At 38.8% G+C, this 24,403-nt stretch overlaps 1 protein-coding gene and 1 pseudogene across 8 annotated transcripts in view; both read left to right on the top strand.

Moving 5' to 3' along the window:
* Rabgap1 (RAB GTPase activating protein 1) overlaps positions 1–24,403 on the top strand; it is a 159,710-nt gene that overhangs the window by 60,223 nt on the left and 75,084 nt on the right. For 5 of the 8 annotated variants that reach the window (XM_075986104.1, XM_075986099.1, XM_075986103.1 and 2 more), the window contains 3 exons: positions 9,951–10,125; positions 15,075–15,168; positions 20,432–20,582. In XM_075986104.1, coding sequence (XP_075842219.1) covers positions 9,951–10,125; positions 15,075–15,168; positions 20,432–20,582 — 420 coding nt within the window. Of the gene's footprint in view, positions 1–81; positions 175–9,950; positions 10,126–15,074; positions 15,169–20,431; positions 20,583–24,403 lie in introns of all 8 variants that reach the window. The other 3 variants (XM_075986096.1, XM_075986098.1, XM_075986097.1) reach the window with 1 other exon arrangement.
* LOC142856686 (NADH dehydrogenase [ubiquinone] 1 alpha subcomplex subunit 5 pseudogene) lies at positions 10,190–12,294 on the top strand (annotated as a pseudogene).

Raw genomic sequence — 24,403 nt, 5'->3', positions numbered from 1 at the left:
GACATCCTTCTAGATCCCACCTTCTTTTTTCCCTGTATTCAGTTTGGCTTTTCCACCTAGCTATATTGTGCCCTGCCATAGGCCAAAGCAGCTTTATTCATCAACCAATGGAAGCAACACATATTCACAGTGTACAGAAGAACTTCCACATCAGAAGAGCACTTCAGAAGTCAAGTAAGTTCACAGGCATTACTGCATGTCCTGGGAGTAAGGGAATAGTTCAAAGTGTGTCTACAGTAACTCTTGAGAGATGATGACTCAGTGCTTAAGAGCACTGTCTGTACTTCCAGAGAACCTGGATTCAATTCCTAGTATTTACAACCATCTCCAACTCCAGTCCAGGGGATCCAGCACCCTCTTCTGGCCTTTCAGCCACTTATGCACATGGTGCACAGACAGTGCAAGCAAAATACAAAATACCATATTCATAAAATAAAGATAAATCTTTTACAAGTATCTAGTGCAAGAGGCAATAAATAATTTATATTTAATTAATAACTAGAAACCAATTATCTAATGTTTATAGTACAAACTTGTAAGTTTCTTTCACTAATGTTCTGGTTTATTAGTCTTGGGTTAGTAGACATAACTCTCTGGAACACTGCATTTTTCTTGGGTTTCTTGTTATCTTGATTTTAAGTACTGTGACCTGGTAGACTAGGGAAGGTAAATCTTTTGTTGTTTTGTTTTTTTAAAGACTGCATGGGTTTATAGAAATATTACTCTTTCGGTTAAGTATAGAGTATTTCTTCATGAAATATTATTTTAATTCCTTGAAGAGATGAAAATATATACCCTAAGATATTCTCGTACTTTTAGCTTAACTTTTAAAGTTAGGCTATAAAAGTGTAGTGAGTCTTTCTCTGTCCCGCCAGCCACCTCCCAAATAACTACACGGAAACTTACTATTCATTATGAAAACCCAGCTGATAGCTTAGGCTTGTTTCTAACTAGCTCTCATAACTTAAACTAATCCATTTTTATTCACCTGGGCGCTACCACATGGCTCAGGACTTGTTGCCTCATCTCTTACACGTCATGCCTCCTCTATGTCTCCTCATGACTCCACCATCTTCTTCACAGCATTCTCTCTGCCCCGAAAATCCTGCCTAGCTGCTAGTTGTTTATCTCATTATTAAACCAGTCACAGTGGCATATCTTCACACAATGTGAAGGAATATTCCACAGCAGTAAAGTAGGAAGTACTTAAACAATTTTTCAGTTTTTAGACACTCATAAGTAGTGTTAATCACACTCCTTGTAATCTAGTAGCCTGCCTACATCCATCACCTTACTGGCCATTGCTGTCTGTCCTGTGCTACTGTCACAGCAATTGTGTGAGCATATGTACTATTCTCATGGATGAGTCATCTAGAGATAGACATTTTTACAGATGGTTGTAAGCATAGTACTTACTCAGCCTTCTGAGTGTCAGCAGGATTCCTCCACAGAGACAGGCTAGTTTTGTCTTTCTACTAAAACGATTTTTTTAGGATTTGCTTAAATTAAGTAGTAATTAAAATTTGTAGCCCTTTTGATTTCTGAGCAGACAGAAAAGAAAATAGGGCTACCAAGCAGCTTTTTAAAATACACAATGTATAGTCTTTCATGGTATTGTTGGTTTTTAACTTTTTGTGTTTTTTTTTTTTCACCAAAAATATGAGGAAATGTTGTTGTGTGTGTGTTGTATATTTCTTTTACTTAAATTATCTTTTGACTCCTTTTTAAGTTGGAATCCTTCCCTTCTGGTATGTTTTATTAAGATGGAATCATATTAGAAAAGAAACTTAAATTAGTAGGGAAAGAAAGACTGCATTCTTTAAGCTAAATGTTCAGATAACATTTACTAAAAAGGATCTAGATTCTAAATAGTGGCATAAGGTAAGTGCAAACCAACAAGATATTCTTGGCAATATAAAACTGTGGGCAAAATCCTGCTAATTGTCCTCTCGACTCCATACAGGGGCACATCACACATTCCCATAATAAATGAATAAATGTAGTTTTTTAAAAAGACAGAGAAAGCTGCTGAAGAGATGGGTCAGGAGTTAAGAGCACTGACTACTCTTAAAGAATGTGCTGGGGCTGGGTTCCCAGCCTTCATACCATTTGTAACTTCTGGCTTTGCAGGTACAGGACACACGCATGCAAGAGTCAACTGTACATAAGTTAAAAAAAAAATTTAAAGACTGAAAAAAAATATATATCAAATTATAGAATTTGGGGGCTGGCAAGATAACTCATATTTGATTATTGAATGCCATGTAAAAAAGTCAAATGTGGTCATGTATATCTGTAATCCCAGAACTCCCACAGCCAGCAGGGAGACAGAGATAGGCGAATAGTCCAGAAACCGCAAGGTCAGCTAGCAGTGTGGCGGAAAAAAGTAGATACTAGAAGGAAACTAACTTGTTAGAGCTGTCCTCTGACTTCCACACTCATGCCATGGTCCATGCATGTCTGTACTCATACACAGTAATAAATTACAAACTTCTTACTGCCAGTAAACTATAGGGCATTCAATTTTGTATGCAATTGTTATTTTACAAATAAAGTTAATATCAGCTGATAAACTTAAGTGGTGTTACCAGAATCATAGAGAAAAGTAATTAATATAACCATAACTGATAACCTGGGCCTCTTGTACCCATTTGCTCTGTGTGTGTGTACACAGCATATGAAGTAAACTAGTATACATCTGCCAAATTTAGGGACTGGGGAGGTGGCTTCTTGGCTATAAGTGCCTACTGAACAAGCATGGGCACCTCAGTTTGAATTCCTTTCACCCACATAAATGTGTGATCATGACCCCATATCCCTAGAACCCCATTGTTGAAGGACCAAAGCAAGCCTGGCTGAGATGGTGTTTCAGATTCAGTGAGCGATCCTGTTTCCAGGAAATAAGGTGGAGAGTGATAGAGCAGGATGCCTGTAAATTCCTCTTGATCTCTGCACATGTTTGCTCTCTCTCTCCCTCCCCCTCCCTCCCTCCCTCCCTCCCTCCCTCCCTCTCTCTCTCTCTCTCTCTCTCTCTCTCTCTCTCTCTCTCTCTCTCTCTCACACACACACATACACACAAATGTACCACAGCCATACTGCACAGTCACACACAGCACAGAATACGACACACACACCAAAGACAAACATACTCCACAGACATACCACACAGACACACATACCACAGATGTGATATGTGCATATACCACACACAGACATACACCAGAGACATACTATATACACAGAATTAAAAAATATTATCGCAACATTTTAAAAACTGTTAACTTTATGTATCAGCGTTTGCCCTCATAGATGTATTTCAATGGGTGACTGGTGTTCAAAGAGGCCAGAAGAGGATGTCTGATCTCCTAGAATTGAAATGACAGATAGTTATGAGCCACCATGTGGGTGCTAGGAAATAAAGTCATGTCCTTGGGAAGAGCAGCCAGGGCTCATCATTGCTGACCTATATTTGCAGCCCCTGTGTTTCAGCATGTTTTAGTATACTGGAGAATTCTTTCACTGCTAATTTAGGAAATGCATGTTTTTCCACAGTTCTCAGTGAGATTCTGATCAGTTAAGGTGGGTTCTCTGGTTCTTCTCTTTGTAAAAGTGAGTTTTCCCCCCTTTGAATTTAGCTAGTAACTCTTGGTAGAATACATTTTCTAGATTATAAATACAGTGGGGTTTTTTTCTTTTATTTTCTTCTTTTCCCTCTCCCATTTCTTTCATGTGTATAGGTGTTTGGCCTGCAACTGTGTACCACCGTGTGTTTGCCTTGTATCTGCAGAGGTCAGAAAGAGGCCATCAGAGCCTCTGTGAATCTGCTGGCAGGCAGTTGTGAGTCTTCATGTGGGTGCTGGGAACCAAAGCTGAGTCCTCTGGAAGAGCAGCCAAAGCTCTTCACCACTGAGCCGGCTTTCCAGGCCCTCCCTAAATATGGTATTTTCTCATGCATGGAGATGTATTTCAAGATCACTAGTGGGTGCCTGGAACACTGGCTACTATTGATGCCTATGTATGCACTGTTTTTATCCTATATGCACACAAATTTAATACCTTTTATGTCTTAACTAAGCAATTTTTCAGGGCTGTGAACATAATTTTTATAGTTTAAGTCCAACAAAATTAGCAAAAATTTGTTGTTTTAGACTATTTTGACCATATATCATAAAAACTTTAGCACATGATTTACTGTCGTTCCCCCCCCCCCCCCCCCCCCCGGACAGGCTTTCTTTGGTAGGCTCAGCTGTCCTAGCTTTGTAGAGCAGGCTGGCTTCAAACTCACAGAGATCCACCTACCTCTGTGTCCAGAGTGCTATGATTAAAGGCATGTGCCACCACTGCTCAACTGATTTACTTTCTTTTGGTTCCTGTCCTGGAACTAGCTCTTGTAGACCAGGCTGGCCTTGAACTCACAGAGATCTGCCTGCCTCTGCCTCCCGAGTGCTGGGATTAAAGGCGTGCGCCACTACCGCCCGGCCTGATTTACTTTCTTAATCAACTAAATGAAGAACTTCCATTGTTTTACTTAAAGAAAAAGTATAACCAGAAACTGCTCATTTGTTTCCCGACTGCTCAGACCCAAATAATCACATACAACTATATTAATTACAACACTGTATGGCTTAAGCATATTCCTAGCTAGCCTCTTACATCTTAAATTAACCGATTTTCATTAATCTGTGTTTTCACCACGAGATTGTGGCTTCTGGGGTCATCCTTCTGCAGCTACATGGCATCTCCCTGATTCCACCTTCTTTCTCCCTGCGTTCAATTTAGTTTTTCCTTTCTTGCTGTGTTCTGCCCTGCTATAGGCCAAAGTTGCTTCTTTATTAACCAGTGATAATAAAACATACAGCATACAGAGGGGAATCTTACATCAAAGAAACATTTCCTGGTGTATCTAAAGCATGTCCATGTTGGAGGAAGGTCATTGGTTAAATAAAAAGAAACTGCTTGGCCCTCATTGGTTAGAAGATAGGTGGGAGGAGTAAACAGAACAGAATGCTGGGAGGAAGAGGAAGTGAGCTCAGACTCTACAGCTGTCCTCTTGGGAGCAGACGCCTCAGAGAGACGCCATGCTCCCGGCTCCTGGGCAGACACACGCGATGAAGCTCCGACCCAGGATGGACATAGGCTAGAATCTTCCCGGTAAGCGCACCTAGGGGCGCTACACAGATGATTAGAAATGGGCTAAATTAATATGTGAGAATTAGCCTAGAAGAGGTTAGATAGAAATGGGCCAAGCAGTGATTAAATGAATACAGTTTGTGTGTTGTTATTTCGGGCATAAGCTAGCCAGGCAGCCAGGGTGCTGGGGATGCAGCCCCGCTGCCCTTATTACTACATGTCCAGATTTATAACTTTAGTGCTGTGCTTTCAAGCTATTTATTAACTGAAACCCAGGTTACTTTAACACAAACACCACACTACAGTGACACCGGTCTCTTGACCAAAGGAAGGGAACCTGTGTGTGATGTCAAAGGGAAGATTTTTGTCATAGGCAAATTCGTGTACTACTCAGATCACCATACAATTTAATGCTTGCCAGTTGCTTACTTCTTTGATTTTTCATTTACTATTTTTGCCTGTACTGGATGATCGGGAGCTGAAACTGGAAAGTAGAAACACAGATAAAAGGATCCAACTATGTCCTGCTCTGTATCAGCTTTTTCTTAGCATCCATTTGTTATGCTTGCCAGAATTCATTGAGTTTATTTAAACATTTACTATAGAAACTTAGCATTACAAAGTTTTCTCTTTTTTTATTATGAATATTGGTCTTAGTTACAAGACCAATATATACCTAATATATAGTATAGTATAGTATAGTATAGTATAGTATACCTAATTTTACTTGTCTTCAAGATTCAAAAAAATTAGTCTTTCATTAATAAAATATTCAATGAAATTTAAGATTTTTGTGGCACTTCTTTTTGGTCTTTAAGTATGTTTCAGTAACATAAAATTGATACTTGGAATAATTATGGTTGTCATAGTGATAGACTTGAACACAGAACCTTGAGCTACACAAATGCCCAAGAATGAATTATACTCCAGCTCAGAATAATTTTTTTCATTGTGGTCCTGTTATCATATGATGTATACTTAGGCTTATTTGTTTCAATTTATTTTCAGTTTGTGGGCTTAGGTTATTTGTGTTCTTCTCAATTTAATTTTTGAATATGTAAAATGTTTATATTCACTAACAAGAAGCAAAATTATATAAAACCTATTATCAAAAGCAATGTCCCCTTTTTTGTCACCAAACCCCATTCCACAGGTAACACTTCCTGGTTTCTGCTTTTCTTCTTTCTTTCTTTTTTTCTTTAAGATAATAAATATTCTTGTGTGGATTTTATCACATTTTAAAATATAAATTAGTATGTTGTGGATATTTTTCTGTAACCTGAGAATATTTTACATTCAACCTGTTTCCCTAAAAGCATTTTATGGATCTGGATGGTGCAGTGTTTACTTTGGATAATTTTATCTTTTTATGCATAATGGTAATTTTCCTTTTTTTCTATGTTTCCTGTTAACATCATTTAGTTTGTTTTTTTCTTTTTGATTTGGCATGTGTGTGCGCACATGCATGCATGTGTGTATGTGTTTAGATAGGGTCCCAACCCAGGGTAAGCTCTTAACTCCTCTGCCTCCTCTGTACTGGGGATTATAGTTCTCTATGTATTTATTAGTTAAACCCTTTAGATATGTTTTCCCAGTTTTTCACTAATCTTTTCACTTTAATTTAGTGATTCTTCTTCAGTTTGTCACATCATTTCTCAGTATGTACTTGAATTTATCAAGTTTTCCTTTTAAAGCTTCTGAATTTGATTTCAGAAATGTAAAGCTAAAAATAATTTCCCCTTTTTCTATTATTTGCTATCATGTTGTTTCTAGATCTATGATTCATTAGTAGTTAATGTAGTGATCTGCTGTTCACTGAAATGTGGGTCTGCCTTTATCTCCCAAGCACCATCCAGCTGTCCAGGTGAAATTCATTAGTTTTGTTCAGTGATTTGTGACGCTCTCTTTATCCAGTTTTCATGTATGTTTGGCCCTCTTTTCTGTGTGTGTGTGTGGGGGGGGAGATTCCTTCCTGGTCCTTTTGTAATGCATTGATGTCAAAGATTTTATGTCTGTATGTTATGGGGTCTGTTTCCTTCTGCAAATACTCCTGTGTTTATGGTCTTTCTTAAATACTCTTGTTCATTTTTTAGATAAACATTAGAATTCATTACTTTTGTTCTGGGAAAAAGTTACTTCTTTTAAGGAGATAACATCTTACCCAAGAACAAGGAATGTCTTAATTTATTCATGTCTATTCTTCTTTTGTCCTATCAAACTGATTTTCTTATAATTATGTGTATAATTTTATTTGTTTATTTTGTTTTTTCGGGGAAAGGTTTATCTGTGTAGGTTTGGAACCTGTCCTGGAAGTCACTCAGTAGACCAGGCTGGCCTTAAACTCACAGAGATCTGCCTGCATCTATAATTTATGTATAGTATGTATTGTATACTATATGTATATTGTAACTTATTTTATATACGTGAATGTATGATAACATAGTTTAGAAACTTACATATTTAAATTAATTAATATTTATAAAAATATGTCTTGTAACATGTAAATTTCAAAGCTTTTTACTATAGAAAATTCAGACAGAGGTTTTTAATATAGTATAATGAATCCCCCATCCTTGAACAGTGAATATTTTCACATGTGACATTATTACCTTACCTGTTTGTCTCCATTCTCAATTCTGTGTAACTTCACATGGCATATTTGTTCTAGGCCAATGACATTAGTAACCTTATTTTTGTAGTCTTGGAGAAAAATTTGTTTTAATATGTGTTGCTAGTATTTGAAGTATTTCAGATAGCAATTAAGTGGCATTTCAAAGCGCAATAAAGGCCAGGCCCGTTGGTGCCTGTCTTTAACCCCAGCACTGTGACAACAGCAGCAAGTGGATGTCTGTTGGCTTTTTCACATTAGCCTGTTTGCACAGTGAGACAGTTTTGTTTTCGTTTTTAGAATAATTTAACAAAATTACATCAAAACAAAAGATTTAAATAATATTTTCCTGCCATGGAATTTAACTATTCAGGAATGAATATGTATAAGGGATTATAATATAGTTCACTAATGAATTATCCAGTAAGATGATGATAACTTATGCTAAGTATTTAAGATCTTAGGACTGTGCTGTCCTTTTAAAAAAAAAAAGTGCTAAGTTAAGATTACTCAGTTTAGTACCCTATAGGTCACCTTTGGGTGTCTTTTTTATTTGATAGAAATCATTTCCATATGTCCTGGACACAGATCTGCTACTACTATGTCCCATCACAGAGCCAGAGTCCTTTATTAATAATGAGTAACTAAGCCGGGCGATGGTGGCTCACGCCTTTAATCCCAGCACTCAGGAGGCAGAGGCAGGCAGATCTCTGTGAGTTCGAGACCAGCCTGGTCTACAGAGCTAGTTCCAGGACAGGCTCTAAAGCCACAGAGAAACCCTGTCTCAAAAAACCAAAAAAAAAAAAAAGAAAAAAAAATAATGAGTAGCTAAATTTGGAACAAATATATATTCATCTAGAAAGCTAAGTAATCCTAGAGTCAGTTATTAACTAATCAAATAGCCTGCTGTTGTCTGGTTCCACACTGTTCCTGTTGGGGAGGTTTTGTTGTGCTTACTCTGTGTTGTGCTTGGCCTCTCCTGACAGAGAGGCTTATTGCAGCAGGGATGGCTGGCCTTCAGGCTAAGACTCCCAGATTAAATTGTGCTTCAGGACACGTTGCCTTACTCCCAAGATTGGGGTAATGTTTGCAATGAAAAGCCAAGTGGAGATTGGGGTGGTAAAGTGCACTCTGATGTCCGGTACCCTGTGGAGGTCCATCACCATCCGTCTGCTGTGCTCCTTTCTGTGCTTACAACTGCCCTCTCCCCCGTGCTTCATGTCGCATGGCAACCTTCTTTTCCAGCTGGCATAATCAGTATGTTAAGGTGCTCAAAATATGCATTATACTGGCAGAATTGTATATGTGTGTCTTATTTTTTTAATTAGCCCTGTGTAAATTGTTTATATAGCTTGCCTAAAAGTAAAAACCAATGTATAGGTTGATTTCACTTGGCAAAATTGGTGGGATTTTTAACTGATGTCTTTTTGGCTGTTCATTGTCCTACCCATTGTCCTTTTCCCACCCTGAACTGCTGCTTTGGAGTTAAAAAAAATCTCCTGTGTACGGCTTATGTTAAGCAAAAGAAGAAAAGGATTTTCTTAATGCTAAATTTTTAGAATGTATGAATGGATTTCATATGTGATTTTAGGTAAGAAACCTGAAAAGGCACCTTAAATTTATTAGAAAGACACAAGACAGTTAGCTTTCACATTAACTAAATACTGGTGATTATTGTAATGACAGATAAAACTATAAAACACTTAAAGTATTCAATTTTCTGAAGAGGTTTTGTTTATTTCTCTGCCTGAGGCAGGGTTTCTATGTAGCCCTGACTGGCTTTGAACTCACAGAGAGCCACTGTCTTCTGATTGCCACATGCTGGAATTAAAGGGTTTGTTTGTTTGTTTGTTTGTTTGTTTGTTTGTTTGTGTTGGGGGGCATTCTATTAGTTTAGTGGTGGTGGTAGTTTTTTGTTTGTTTTTTGTGGTTTTGGTTTTTTGGTTTTTTTGAGACAGGGTTTCTCTGTGTAGCTCTGGAACTTATTCTGTAAACCAGGCTGGTGTCAAACTCAGAGAGATCCGCCTGCCTCTGCCTCCTAAGTGCTGGGAGAGGTTTAAATCTTAACATAAGCTTTTCAGCTTGACAAAGGTTACAATATGGTATAGGATTCAAGAAACCACCATTTATTCTTATATCCAATATAAAGTCAAAAGTGATTAAAATAGAATTTTACTACATAATCTGCTCTTTTGTTGTTATTGTTGTCAAGATAAAGCAAAAGGAGAGGAAGAATAATGCTGACACTTTATATGAAGTTGTGTGTTTGGAAAGTGAGTCAGAGAGAGAGAGGAGGAAAACTACAGCCAGTCCTTCAGCTCGCCTGCCACAGTCTGGATCTCAGAGCTCCATGATCCCCTCTCCTCCAGAAGATGATGAAGACGAAGGTAAGTGTAGAGAGATTGTGTGGAGGGTGGAGGGCTATCCACAATGCTGCAACTCCATCCAAAGATGGGGCTGGTGGTGGGACATGGGATTGGAACTCATTCAGTGAGCACTTGTGAGATTTTCCCATAGACAAGCAACTTGGAAAGGCTGGAAAATAGTCGATGTTAGCCTTTCTCTCTCTCTCTCTCTCTCTCAGTATTTATTTTTGAGTATGTTTGTTTTGTACTTGTGACACAGTGCACCTGTTCTTTCTTTTCACCCTGAGGTCACTAAGCATAGCAGCAGCACCTTTACCTAATGAGCCTTCTCCCAGACCACACTGGGCATTCTTTAAGGTGCCTGTAACCCAATTGAGGAAAATGAGATTTTATGATCTGCTGGTCACTGTTTAATGGTAATACGCAGAAGTGGAGACCAGAGGAAGTCTCAGGCACAGGAAAAGAGTATATTTCACAATGGTTGTCTAGCTCATAGCAGTACAACGGCTTCATTTTTAATGAATGAAACGGATGACAATAGAAGGTCATTTGAGTTTGAATCTGAAGTTTACTCGAAATTCATAAAATTTTTCACTGGAGGATCTACTGGGACATCATCAGGGTGGTTTCTGAGCTGGGATTGAAAGTACAAAAACTCGGTGGAGATGAATGGGCTTCTCTGAACATTTCTAGCTAAGAAATCACATTAACAAAAATACAGAGATGTAAGGAACCGGTATCTTCATTAAAAGATAAATACAGATATGTAAGGAATCAGTGTCTTCATTAAAAGAGATAAACACAGAGATGTAAGGAATTGGTATCTTCATTAAAAGATAAATATCCATGATCGCATGTGCATTTTCAGGGTTAGAGTAAGCAACGACTTTGTAAGTCCTCGTTTTTTTGTTTTTTTGGCATAGTTCTCTCTCACTTGTAATTAGTCACCTTATGTTCAGTTTCAGGACTATTAATGCCTGATGATTGAGTGATTATTGTATGGTAGCAGAGTGTTTTCTCAGTGATCCTCACAGTGAACCTAAAAGTAGGAATTATTATTGTCCTCGTTTTTCATCTTAAGTAAAATGAGAGAAAAGTAAATTGCCCCAGGCTACAGGGATAGAAAATGGCAGTTACAATGTCAATCAAACTCATGTACTTAAATCTAAAGTGAAGTCTTCTTTATCTTCTGCATTTAGTTCTCATAAATCATTGAAATGCAGAAAAGGCCCATGTGTTTTTTTGAGGTCAGGTGCAGTTTGGCATTCCCCTTTCAAACCAGTTCAGATTATGTTTTTCCTTCTTTTTTCTTTTTAGATTTATTTATTTATTTTATGTATGTGGGTGTTTTGTCTTCATGTATGTCTACACACTAGCAGAAGGCATCAGATTCAGTGGGACTACAAGTTATAGATAGTTCTAAGTTGCCATATGAGTGCTGGGACTTGAACCCAAGATCTCTGCAGTAGTTGCTATTGCTCTTAACTGCTGAGCCATCTCTCCAACCCCTTAATTTTTTTTCACGGGAAACTTACAATATTCCCACTGTTTGAGATTGCGGCTATACGTCTAGTAGACTTAAAACTTGGAGCTTTTCTTTTAGGTCAGTATCAGCTACAATGAAGAATAGAAAACTGTCTCCATAAGTCTCCCAAAACTCAGTAGTAAAATCAAAGAACTCAAGTTTGAGAAAGGCTATCATGATAGGAGACATTCATTCTCCATTCAGTAGAGCTTGAGGAATATCATCTGGTTGCAAAGAGTTGCAAAGTTGACCCAGCTAAAAAACAGCACCCAACAGGGGGTGCTGTCATTGCGGGTGCGTTGAAGAAGACCACCAGCCTGGTGGGATTGGCAGTGTGCGACACCCCACATGAGAGGCTAACAATATTGTATACAAAGATTCTTGATATTCTGAAGCAGTTCCCTTAAACATGCAGCCTATAGAAAATACACAGAACAGATCACCAATGAGAAGCTGGATATGGTCAAGGCGGAACCAAATGTCAAAAAATTAGAAAACTTGCCTCAGGGTGGTGAAGTAGAAGAGGTGATTCTTCAGGCTGAAATGAACTAAGTTTGGCAAGGAAGATGTTGCAGTGGAATCCATGGGAGCCACTGGTGGAAGAGCCTCCTAGTAGTACTAATCTGTGGGAAAAAAATAAAATAAAAAGATTTTTAAATTTTTAGCAGATTCAGGAGATTTTACTGATAGTTCTTTGTTGTTTTCCGAGATAGGGTTTTTCTGTATAGCACTGGTTGTCCTAGAACTCTGTAAACTGAGCTGGTCTTGAGCTCACAGAGATCTGCTTGCCTCTGCCTCTTAAGGGCTGGGATTAAAGGCCTGTTCCACAACCACTCTGCTAACTGATGGTTCTTAACTAGGAAGAAAGAAGAACTAATGGCCCCTGATAGTCCATGGGGAAAGTAGTGGTGCTAGAACATGAGCTCTGCAGAGGAACAGCTTTCTTTGCTGTATTCCTTTAGTGTTTCCCACAATAACCAGTGTGCATGAGCATTCAGAAAATATTGGTGGATTGAGTTAAGTCCCTAAAAGTCACTTCCCTAACAAGAAGCTAATGACAGGACGTCTGGAGTACAGAGATTGTGACCATGTCTTCTTCAGTCAGAATCTTTCTAATTTAGTGTTCCCACCAGGAACCGTGTTGTATTGTGATATTTACTCCCTGGGAAAAATGACTACTCTCCAGAGAGGTTTCTCACCCATAGGACATCTGACAAGAAATCGAGCACTTAACAAAACCACATTCTGGAACTTGAAATAACTTTACATTCCCTTTCTCTCCCTCTAGCCTGTTACCTGAGACTTCAATGACAAATCCTAGCTATTAATCTTGAGATTTATTGGAAGGGTCCAGAGCAGTAGAAGAGGAGTGTGGAAAATAGGCCTTCCTACTGCTTCTGAAGGGCTTACTACACTTTTCTTGACATTACACAGATTTCATCGCATGATTGGATTTCAGCAACACCTAGCCCATAATAGTACTTTTTTTTTGTTATCGTCACGGGTGTATATGATGAATATGATGAATGGGAAATTGAGAAATTACAAAGTAGTGTTATTCTGGCATATTAACGAATTTAGAGAAATTGACCTTAGTGTCCTAAGCTTTTTCTGTTCGTTTTTATATACAGAAATATCTAATTTGCAGTCTGTCTTTTCCTTGTCTCACAAGCAAAACTATAATAATATCCAAAATGTTACAATGTAGGAAGTTTAATAGGTGTCAGTTGGTGCTTTGTGGTGATGCTCTCTTGAGGGATGATGCGTGCATGGTGATTTTGGCTGGGTGAGGTTGTATGGAGACAAGCACTGTTGCACCTCCTTAGTGACAATGCACAGCATTAAAACTGTTGAAGAAGACAGTTTGTCAGGTGATTACTAAATCCTAAAAAGTAATGGTGTTTTAACTTGGGAAGTCCATTTCTAGGCAAATTCCCAGTAAAGCCACGAGACATCATCCTAATGCTGCTGAAACCCTTCAGTGTCCAGAAACATGATTAAGGAGATAATATGCCATTGTCATCTTCTGTTTTCTTCTTTTCTTTTTTCCTTTTTGGTTTTTTGAGACAGGGTTTCTCTGTGTAACAGTTCTGGTTGTTTTGGTACCAGCTTTTGTAGATAAGGCTGGCCTCGAACTCACAGATATCCTCCTGCCTCTGCCTCTGCTGAGATTAAAGGCATGTACCACCACCACCCGGCTAAGATTTTTGGGGGGCATGGAGAAACATCTGCTGTTTTCTAATCTTTGGTGCTGGGTGTGAACCAGGGCCTCAAATATGCAAAGTGCACTTGTCTGTCACTGAGCTATGCCCTCAGCTTTTCTTTACAACCTGCATATTTTATACTCTCTAAATTCTTGATTAATTAAATTGATTTAATGTTTGTTTTAATGTGTATGGGTATTTTGCCTGCATGTATATCTGTGTACCGTGTGCATTTTTGATGTCCAAGGAGGACTGTAGAGGGTCAAATCCCCTGAGACTGGAGTTACAGATGGTTGTGAGCCACCAAATGGGTGTTGGGAACCAAAACCAGGTTCTCTGGAAGAGTAGCCACTATTCTTAACCACTGTGCACTCTCTCCAGCCCCCTCTAAATTCTTAATTAATCAATTAATTTTAGTTATTTAAATTTTAAATTATTCATTTTGTCCTTTTTAATGTTCTGTTTTCTGTTGTAAATTAATGTCATCCTGTGGAACATTTAAAAAGTCATAACATCGTGAAAGACCAATGAAAAATATTCATGGTAATTGATCATTCACACACATAATGATTATTAATGCCTTAACTATGCTCCACTGCCGTCTATCTATTTGGTGTTTTTTAACAGATCATACTGACAATTTAACTCTTCATATTTTTATTATATCATTATGTAAATGCAAACACTTGCATTCAGTTACCTTGAATACATGTCATAATTCAATACTTTTAAAATTAGTATACAAAGTATTAGGCATCATTATAGCATTTTAAAACATAAATGTAAAACTGGAGAAAGAGGGCTGGAGAGACAAACAGGAGGGAAGATTCAACAAAACATCACTTAACAGGTACTCCTTTTAGGTGACTAAGATTGTTATTTACTGTTTTAAATAAATACTTTTGTGGGTGTTAAATGTGTTTGTATATAAAGCTACTTACTTTGGAAAAGGAGAAAGACCATTCCACATTTTGAGTTATTTTATAGATAAATAACTCTTTTCCTAAATTGACATAATAAAGACATATATAGAAAGCAAAAGAGAATTAAGCAGGTTATAAAATCATTGTTCCTGAGATAGGATTATTCAGATTTATACATAAATACTAAGAACATATATTATGACTTTATAATAATATAAATATATATTAAATATATATCAAAATAGAAGTAATAAATGTTTACATTTGCTTTTTGTATTCCCATGTTCTCTTAATAAGCCTAAATTTTGCTTATTACAGATAATGATGAACCTCTCTTGAGTGGATTTGGTGATGTATCCAAAGAATGTGCAGAAAAAATTCTTGAAACATGGGGAGAACTACTGTCAAAATGGTGAGTTACAGAATCGCTCTGCCTCTTACTGTCACCTCCTTCTCAGTCTAGAACTGATAACAGAAATCTGCAAATAAGGCCTCATTCTAGGATATAATAGATATTTATAAGGATTACAGCAGAGATTTGAATCAGTTCTCAGACTTACCAGAAGCCTAGCAAAGTCTCATTGATAGAAAAGAATTTTCAGACATGGAATTCATAGACAGAGAGGGAGAAATTAGTCGGTCCTGTACAGTGAAGAAGATAGATAGATTATAAGAACTCTATTGTAGCTGCAACTATCATTCTCTAATGCCAGAGCTGCCTCTTACTTGCCAAGCTCTGAATGAAGACGTTTAAGGAGGTCTCTGTACAATGGCTTCAACAAAGAAGACTGCCCCATAAATCTACTTGCAAGAGTGTGCCCTCTACTCGAGGTGAGGAAAAGTAATGGTCACAGGCCTGATTGTATGATACTGTGAAATTAGATGCTATCAGGAGTCCATTGGACTTAGTTAGACATCCATACAGTCTCTGGTAAGAAATTCCTTAGGCTTTCAAAACAAGTATGTGCTTCCAAAATGTGGCTATTGGTGCTATGCAGGAGGCAGATGAGGTGGCCTGTCTTGTTTGCCTTTGTATGTTATCCAGGCCAAATGTTTATCAGTTATACCAGAAAATGCCCTGTTAGCAGACCATGCACTTGGTGAACTTGCTTAAGAATCCCCTATTGCTGGGCTGTGATAGTGCATGGATTAAAGAATCCCAGCACTCGGGATACAGAGGCAGGCAGATCTCTGTGATGAGGCCAGCCTGGTCTACAAGAGCTAGTTTCAGGACAGTCATGAAAGCCACACAGAGAAACTTTGTCTTGAAAAAAAAAAATAGAAAGAAAGAAAAAGAATCTACTTTGATGGAAAACAGTTCATCTACACAATGTGTTTTCCTCTCTTCCAGTTATTGGTAATTCTCAATGTTAGATAATTTTCCCTATGGAGTTTAAAGGTATCTAAGCACAATTGGCAAGTAGAAAATAGGAGGCAGAAATCAGTTATTGGCAGTTTTCCCATTGCCGTTTGTGTGGGAAATTTTAATATAAAAGTGAGGCAAAAAAAAAAGCGATCTGTATGTGAGCGTGCTTCCGTGAGCAGAGCAGCAGTGCACCTTTACAGCAATTGAAAATAAATCTGATGGGAAAATTGTACTCACCGTGTTAATACTCAGTGATCAGAGAAGTATAGGAGATGGTCACTGTGTGTGTGTGTGTGTGCGTGCACGCACGCGCATGTGCACACATGTGTGTTACATAGTAGAACCCTCAGGTAGAGTTTTTCTTTACCTGTGTTACATAAGATACCTGGAATGACAAAGCAGAGTATCCGAGCATGATATGGGTGCCTTGCTATATTCATTATTTTTATGTTTGTATATCTCCAGGTTTGGTTTTTGTTTGTTTTGTTTTTTCAAGAAAGGGTTTCTCTGTATAACAGCTCTGGCTATCCCAGAACTCACTCTGTAGACCAGGCTAGCCTTGAACTCACAGAGGTCTGCTTGCTTGCCTTTGCTTCCTGAATGCTGGGTTTAAAGGTGTGTGCCAACATCATCTGGCTTGTGTGTTCCTAGTTGAGGGTTAGTCTGGGAATATAATTCTGTCGTAGAGTACTTGCCAGGCCATGTTTGGGTCCCTCCATTTAATCCTCAGAACTGCCAAACAAAATTTGACTACTTCCCAAAACAGGCATGGTGGAGCATGTCTACAATCTCAGCATTGGGATGTGGAGGCAGGAGGATTAAGACTTCAAATCCAGCCTGGGTTATATAGCAAAATTGTGTCTCAAAACCAAGAATTTGGCCCTGACATGGTGACTCATGCCTTTAAATACCAATACTCCGGAAGCCGAGGATCTCTGTGAGTTTGAGGCCAGCCTAGTCTACATAATGAATTCTACGCCAGCCTGGGGTACACAAGAGACCCTCTCTAAAAACAAACAGACAAAAAGAGTTTGACAACAGCGTTAGAAGGCATTATTCCTTAGCCTGTTTACAGAGAGGTGTTCATCAGCATAACTAGAGATAGTCCGGTGGGACATATATGGAGTATCTTTTCTTCCTTAGTAAGATGTCTTGGAGGAAAACGCTAAGTTTGAAAGTGATCTGATGTCTGTGTTGCAGATGCTCTGGTTATTAAGTTTCTCATTGAAGTTCCCTATGGACCTTATTCATTAAGGGTTTTTTTCCTCATTAGAAGTTTTGCCTGTCAAATCCTTCACTGTATTTTTAGTAAAGCCATGTCTCAGCAGATGTCATGACCCTTAAAGCAAGCAGTACACATGCCGATGCTTTCACAATGCTTTACACTTTGAACAAAATACTGTCTGCAGCCAGGCAGTGATGGCGCACACCTTTAATCCCATCACTCAGGAAACAGAGGCAAGTGGATTTCTGTGCATTTGAGGCTAGCCTGGTCTCTGTGAGCTAGTTCTAGGACAGGCTTCAAAGTTACGCAGAGAAACCCCGTTTTGAAAAACTTAAAAAAAAAAAAAGAAGGAAAAAAAGCAAACCACTCTCTGCATTTCATTGGGAAAATGTCAAAAATATGTAAAAGAAAACCACAAATCAAAACATGAATTGTCTTTAGACAAATGACCTGGAATGCATAAACTATGCAAAAGCCCTTGGGAGCGTTTCTTTTTTTTTAATTAATTAATTTATTTATTAAAGATTTCTGTCTCTTTCCCGCCACCGCCTCCCATTTCCCTCCCCCTCCCCCAACCAACTCCCCCTCCCTCATCAGCCCAAAGAGCAATCAGGGTTCCCTGCCCTGTGGGGAGTCCAAGGACCTCCCGCCTCCTTCCAGGTCTAGTAAGGTGAGCATCCAAACTGCCTAGGCTCCCACAAAGCCAGTACGTGCAGTAGGATCAAAAACCCATTGCCATTGTTCTTGAGTTCTCAGTAGTCCTCATTGTCCGCTATGTTCAGCAAGTCTGGTTTTTATCCCAGGCTTTTTCAGACCCAGGCCAGCTGGCCTTGGTGAGTTCCCGATAGATCATCCCCATTGTCTCAGTGTGTGGGTGCACCCCTCGCGGTCCTAAGTTCCTTGCTCGTGCTCCCTCTCCTTCTGCTTCTGATTTGGACCTTGAGATTTCTGAACCTGATAGAAGAGAAAGTGGGAAGTACTCTACAACACATGGGCACAGAAGACCACTTCCTACGTATAACCCCAGCAGCACAGACATTAAGGGCCTCATTGAATAAATGGGACCTCCTGAGACTGGGAGCGTTTCTTCTTAAATTGTGATGTTTCTTTACTCTCAGGAGTCAGTCAGTCTCAGCTTCCCCTCAATGAGTTTCGAGGGTGTGAACTGCTGATGCAGAAAGTCTTACAGACATGAAATGTTCCTACTCTAAACCAGCATTGTAATCAGTGCTGACCTAATTTCGTAGTAGCATGTTTAAAATCATCTCCATGGTATTTACAGTCAAACGCATTTTCTGTCCAGGAACTCACTCTGTAGCCCAGGCTGGCCTTGAACTCATAGAAATCTACCTTCCTCTGCCTCCAAGTGCTGGCAAGAACTCATTTAATTCTGTGAATCAACATATTTCATTTAATGACTTAGTTTGTTGTCAAACTTTGTTGCTCCTAATCAGCTGTGTCCTCCCATTCTCTTAAACATATTAACTGAATTCCCATCTGTGTCTGCTGTCATCAGATTTTTTCAACTGCTTTTGCTTGAGTCATTTCTCCAGATATATAATAATCTAATAATCTATTCTGTTTCATCCATCTCATCATTTTCGTCTTCCTTAGGTGTTCTATGAACATTGTAATATTATGGAAATTAGAAGTTTGTAAAACTACTAATAGTCCTGTTGTTTAGAATTTATAGATTTTAGGGTTGTAGTAATCATAGTTGAAACATTTATCATGTGCCAAACACAGTGTCAAATTGTGTGCAATTTTTCAACTATAACAATATTACAAACTTCTGCATTTTCACACACAGGGTAAGCATTTTAATAAGCATAGCCATAATTTTTTTAACATAACATGTCTGTTCTTGAAGTTAGTTTATTTATAAAAGTAGATTTTAATACAGTATTAGTAAGTATCTTTGTATGTCATTTTCCAGGTTCATTTGAATATGATTCTTGGAAGATAGGAGTACTGATGTACTGATGTCCTCAGTATAAAATAAATAGTATGCTAATTATATGTAGAGTTAAAACTGTCAATGGTTGAAATCACTCTGAAAGAAATTTTACCACTGTGAATCAGGGTTAGCAAATATTTCTATGAAGGACCAAAGAATAAATATTTAAGACATTATGGCCCACTGATAATCTGTCACAACTACTCATCTCTACTACAGAAAATCAAAACATCATACACAATACAGAGAAGTACTCATAATTGTGTCGTAAAAGTATTTACAAAAGAGATGGAGGACTGTATTTAGCTTAAAGGCTATAGTGTTTCAAACCTTTAGTTAGCAGCAGAACAACTAATACTGTTTTTTACTGACAATTCTCCATGCGTACACACATGCAAGGAAAGTTTATATGAGAGCACCCTTATCTGTCATATTATGGTATAGTCTGGGTCTCTGCAAGAGCTGCTGCAATTGGTTTTAGCAGTTAAGCATGTCTGTAGCACCTAATTGCAGTCTCAGTCTCTCTCTCTCTCTCTCTCCCTCCCTCCCTCCCTCCCTCCCTCCCTCCCTCCCTCCCTCCCTCTCTCTCTCTCTCTCTCTCTCTCTCTCTCTCTCTCCCTCTCTCCTTTTCGAGACAGGGTTTCTCTGTAGCTTTGGAGCCTGTTCTGAAACTAGCTCTTGTAGATCAGGCTGGCCTCAAACTCACAGAGCTCCACCTGCCTCTTGCAGTTTTTCTCTTAAGTTGTACAGAAGCCACAACCAGAAAGCATCTCTGTAGTTTCCAGTTCTACTTTTTTTGTTTTAAAGACAGTGGTTATTTGTTTTGTTTTGTTTTAAAGATGGTGGTTCTTTGGCTCTCCTGGAACCGGTCTCGAACTCAAAGATCCACCTGCCTCTGCCTTCCGACTGCTGTGATTAATGGTGTGTGCGGCCACCATCTGGCTTCCAGTTTTACTTTTTAGATAATGATTTAAAGATACATAGAGTAGCTTGCAGGTGCCATGTCACTGCTTCCTCTTTTATTATTGTTACTGTGTTGCCTTTTTATATCTTTGTAAACCATTTTCATTAAAGACTTTCAGAGTATCTCCCTTTGCTGCAGTAATGAATTGTGACTTTATTTTTAGGCATCTCAACTTGAGTGTGAGACCGAAGCAGTTGTCATCTTTAGTGAGAAGTGGTGTCCCAGAAGCTCTTCGTGGAGAAGTCTGGCAGCTGCTAGCGGGCTGCCACAACAATGATCACTTAGTAGAAAAGTACCGAATTCTCATCACAAAGGTCAGAGAGGATGTGAGCTTCAAAGTGAATAGTTGAATGCTGTATAATTTATGTTAAATAAGTGTAGTTCAGAGATGTTTCTTTTCTTGACACAAAGACGAATGAATGCATGAAGTTTACCTCTTCAGTTGAGTTTGTCTCAGGGTAGATCATGTCCTCCGACCCACTGTGCGTCTCAGTCCTTTCAACCTAGATTAACAGTGAGCCAGATTACTTATGTATACATTGTATACAAATGTTTTGTTTTGTTGGTGTGGGTTTTTATTTATTTGGTTGCTTTTTGTCTTGGTTTGTTGTTTGTTTTCTTTTTAAAATGGGTTCTGGGCTTGTCTAGAACTCACAGTGTAGACAAGACTGGCCTTGAACCTGTGGCAGTCTCCCTACCTAAATCTCCCAATTGCTGGCATTATAAGCATGAGCTGCCACAAGCTAGCTATATATTTTTTTCCATAGAAATACGCTTTGGTACAGAAGGCCTTCTTTTAGTTTCTACAATTACAAGAAAATAATCCTGTAGCATTATACTTAATCTGCTGTGGTTCAGATCCTCTAAGGTGAAACCCTTATTTTCACAGTGTTCCCTGCTCAAGTTGAAGCATTCTTCAAAGTTTCACAAGCAAAGCAAGAGGGAAAAAAAAAATACTCTGTGTCCCGAGTACAAAGGTCAGGCAGCATTTGTGCCTTTTGTACCATATAATAGGTTTGGTTTTCGTTTTCTCAGAATGTTGGCAGTGTTTATCTACTAGGAAGCAGCTTCTCTAATAGGTAAATTTGGAATCTGGGTTATGAACATGCAGATTCTCCCACAGCACTTGAAATTTCTTAAAATTGCATTTACATTTTATTTGTTGTGTTTGCATATGTATGTGTGTGTTTGGGCATGCTAGTGCCCCAGTATATTTGTGGACTTAGAGGAAAACTGGTAAAAGTCCATTCTCTCTCTCTCTTTTTAAAAGATTTATTTATTTATTATATATACAGTGTTCTGTCTGCATGTATGCCTACTAACCAGAAGAGGGCACCTGATCTCATTATAGATGGTTGTGAGCTACCATGTGGTTGTTGGGAATTGCACTCAACCTGAAATGAACCTCTGGAAGAGCAGCTGGTGTTCTTAATCTCTAAACCATCTTTCCATACCAAGTCCATTCTGAAGAGAATTCACCATATGGGTCCGAGGGACCAAACTCGGGTTTTCAGACTTAGGTACCTTCAACCACTGAGCCATCTCACCTGCCCAACGTGAAAACTTTTTATATGACAAAAGGTAAAAACCTTTGTAAACAAAATATTTAAACCTTATGAGGAGTATATTTTATCTTTTTAAAAACGCCTTTAATCCCAGCACTTGGGAGGCAGAGGCAGGCGGATCTCTGTGAGTTTGAGACCAGCCTGGTCTACAAGAGCTAGTTCCAGGACAGGCTCCAAAACCACAGAGAAACCCTGTCTCGAAAAACCAAAAAAAAAAAAAAAAAAACTGTTAACACAGCCGGGCGGTGGTGGTACGCACCTTTAATCCCAGCACTCGGAAGGCAGAGGCAGGCGGATCTCTGTGAGTTCGAGGCCAGCCTGGTCTAGAAGAGCTAGTTCCAGGACAGGAACCAAAAAGCTACGGAGAAACCCTGTCTCGAAAATCAAAAAAAAAAAAAACTTAACACAAAACAATCTTATAGAAAAGCAACATACAGAAAGAAGATACAATCTTAAAAGAAAATGAGAGTCTAACATAACAGTTGTGGGCGGAGGAAGCCAAACACAAGAACAGCTGAGTGTCCTTTTTTGAATGTGCCTGACAAATCACAGTGGGAGCCATAAAGGAGAGGTTCATGTGTATTTTAAGGGGTGCACAGCTTTTGAGACAGCTTCCTGAAAAGAATTTGTATCATCCCCTTCAAGGCTCAGGAAACACTCCAGAAGATGGTGTGGGAAGGATCTAGGACCCAGGGGCAAAGCGTGGAGTCCAGTGTAGAGCTGTCTTCCAGCCAAAGCGTGGCCTTTCCGATTTGCAGCTTCCAGAACCCTTTCAGTCCCTTCTGTCTTTGGCTATACTTTATAATATTTTATATTTTATGTCAGTGCCTCTTAGTGTTCCTTTTGATTCAATATTTAGTATTCAGAATTTACAGCAAAACTTGTACAGTAAATTATTTTATAGTGAGAGACTAATTGGTCAACAGCACATCCTGGTGTTCCTCTTTTCCACCCCCTTGCTCCTTCTCAAACATGTGTGTGGTCTTTTCTGAGCTTTAATGTCTTTTTTTTTTCTTTGTTTTCTTTTGTTGGTTGGTTGGTTAGTTGGTTGGTTGTTGTTGTTTATTTTGGTGGTTTTTTTTTTTGAGACAGGATTTCATGGTAGCTATGGAGTCAGTCCTGGAAATCTCTCTGTAGACCAGGCTGGCCTTGAACTCACAGGGATCCACCTGTCTCTGCCTCCCAAGTGCTGGAATTAAAGGTGTGCCACCACCACCCAGCAAGCTTTAATTTCAATTTTAAGACTTTGCCTCCATTACATGCTCATATCGAGACCCTAAGTTAGCAGCACTTCTATACCACAGCTTTTTTTAAAAAAATATTTATTTATTATGTATACAATATTCTGTCTGTGTGTATGCCTGAAGGCCAGAAGAGGGCACCAGACCCCATTACAGATGGTTGTGAGCCACCATGTGGTTGCTGGGAATTGAACTCAGGACCTTTGGAAGAGCAGGCAATGCTCTTAACCTCTGAGCCATCTCTCCAGCCCCTATACCACAGCTTTTTATCTCTTAATTTACTTATCCAGTTGAAGCTTAGGAGGCCCAGCCACATTTTACTAGTCTAGAAATAGAATGCACCAGCGATGGTGTCATCACTAAGCAGATTGCTTCCTTCTTAAATAAAAATAGCTCTCTGGAATTTAATGGGCAAGGACTGAAATCACAAGAATGTAGCTCTAGACACCCAGCAATGAAAACCTGTTTGCTTAGCAGGAAGCACCTGGAGTTAGGAAGCCTGAGCACTGGTTCAGTGCACTCATTTGTAAACCCAAATATGGTTCTGTACCGTGGACCAGTCGTTGGGACATCAGATGAAAACAGTTTCTGAAGTTTTCGAGCCTATATACATAGATCTAATCATCAGTGACAGAAAATGTTTTTGAAGGTTTGCTTCAGTATCAAAGGTCTATAAGCTTTTTTCTTATTATTTCCCAAATAAAATAATAGCAAGTATTTATGTAGGCATTTGCATTGTATTATGTATTGTTAGTAATTTACGAAGAATTGATTTATACAGGAATATTGGGGATATTTTGCTTAAATATTTGTTTGGGGGTTTTGATTTTTTGGTTTGTTTGTTTGCTTTGCAACAGAGTTTCTTTGTATAATAGCCTAGGCCATCTTGGAACTCACTTTGTAGACCAGGCTGGCCCCAGAACTCACAGATATCCACATGCCTCTACCTCCTGATGCTGGGATTAAGGCGTGCACCACCACTGCACAGCTTACAGGAATATTGTTTATGTTGCATATGAATACTTCCTCCTTCCCATGTTGTAAATTGAACCCAGGATCTTGGGCATGGTAGGCAAGCACTCTACCATAGTCCCTAGTTCCCCATTGCATCATTTTCTATAAGGGATATGAGCATCCATGAATTCTATATTCAATCGAGGTTCTGTGACCTTTTTCTTTGGGTGCTGAGAAATTGCTACAGTGTTTTGCCTCAAAACACAGGCCATGATTCTACCATTTCAAAGTGGAGACAAGAAATCATAGGGGCTGGAGAGAGATGGCTTAGCAATTAGGAGTACTTATTTGCTCTTGTGGAAGCCCTGGGTTTGG

Source organism: Microtus pennsylvanicus, chromosome 9 (genome assembly GCF_037038515.1).
Source record: "Microtus pennsylvanicus isolate mMicPen1 chromosome 9, mMicPen1.hap1, whole genome shotgun sequence".
Taxonomy (NCBI): domain Eukaryota; kingdom Metazoa; phylum Chordata; class Mammalia; order Rodentia; family Cricetidae; genus Microtus; species Microtus pennsylvanicus.
Note: the sequence above shows the minus strand (reverse complement) of the source record. Positions and strands in the feature narration are given on the sequence as shown.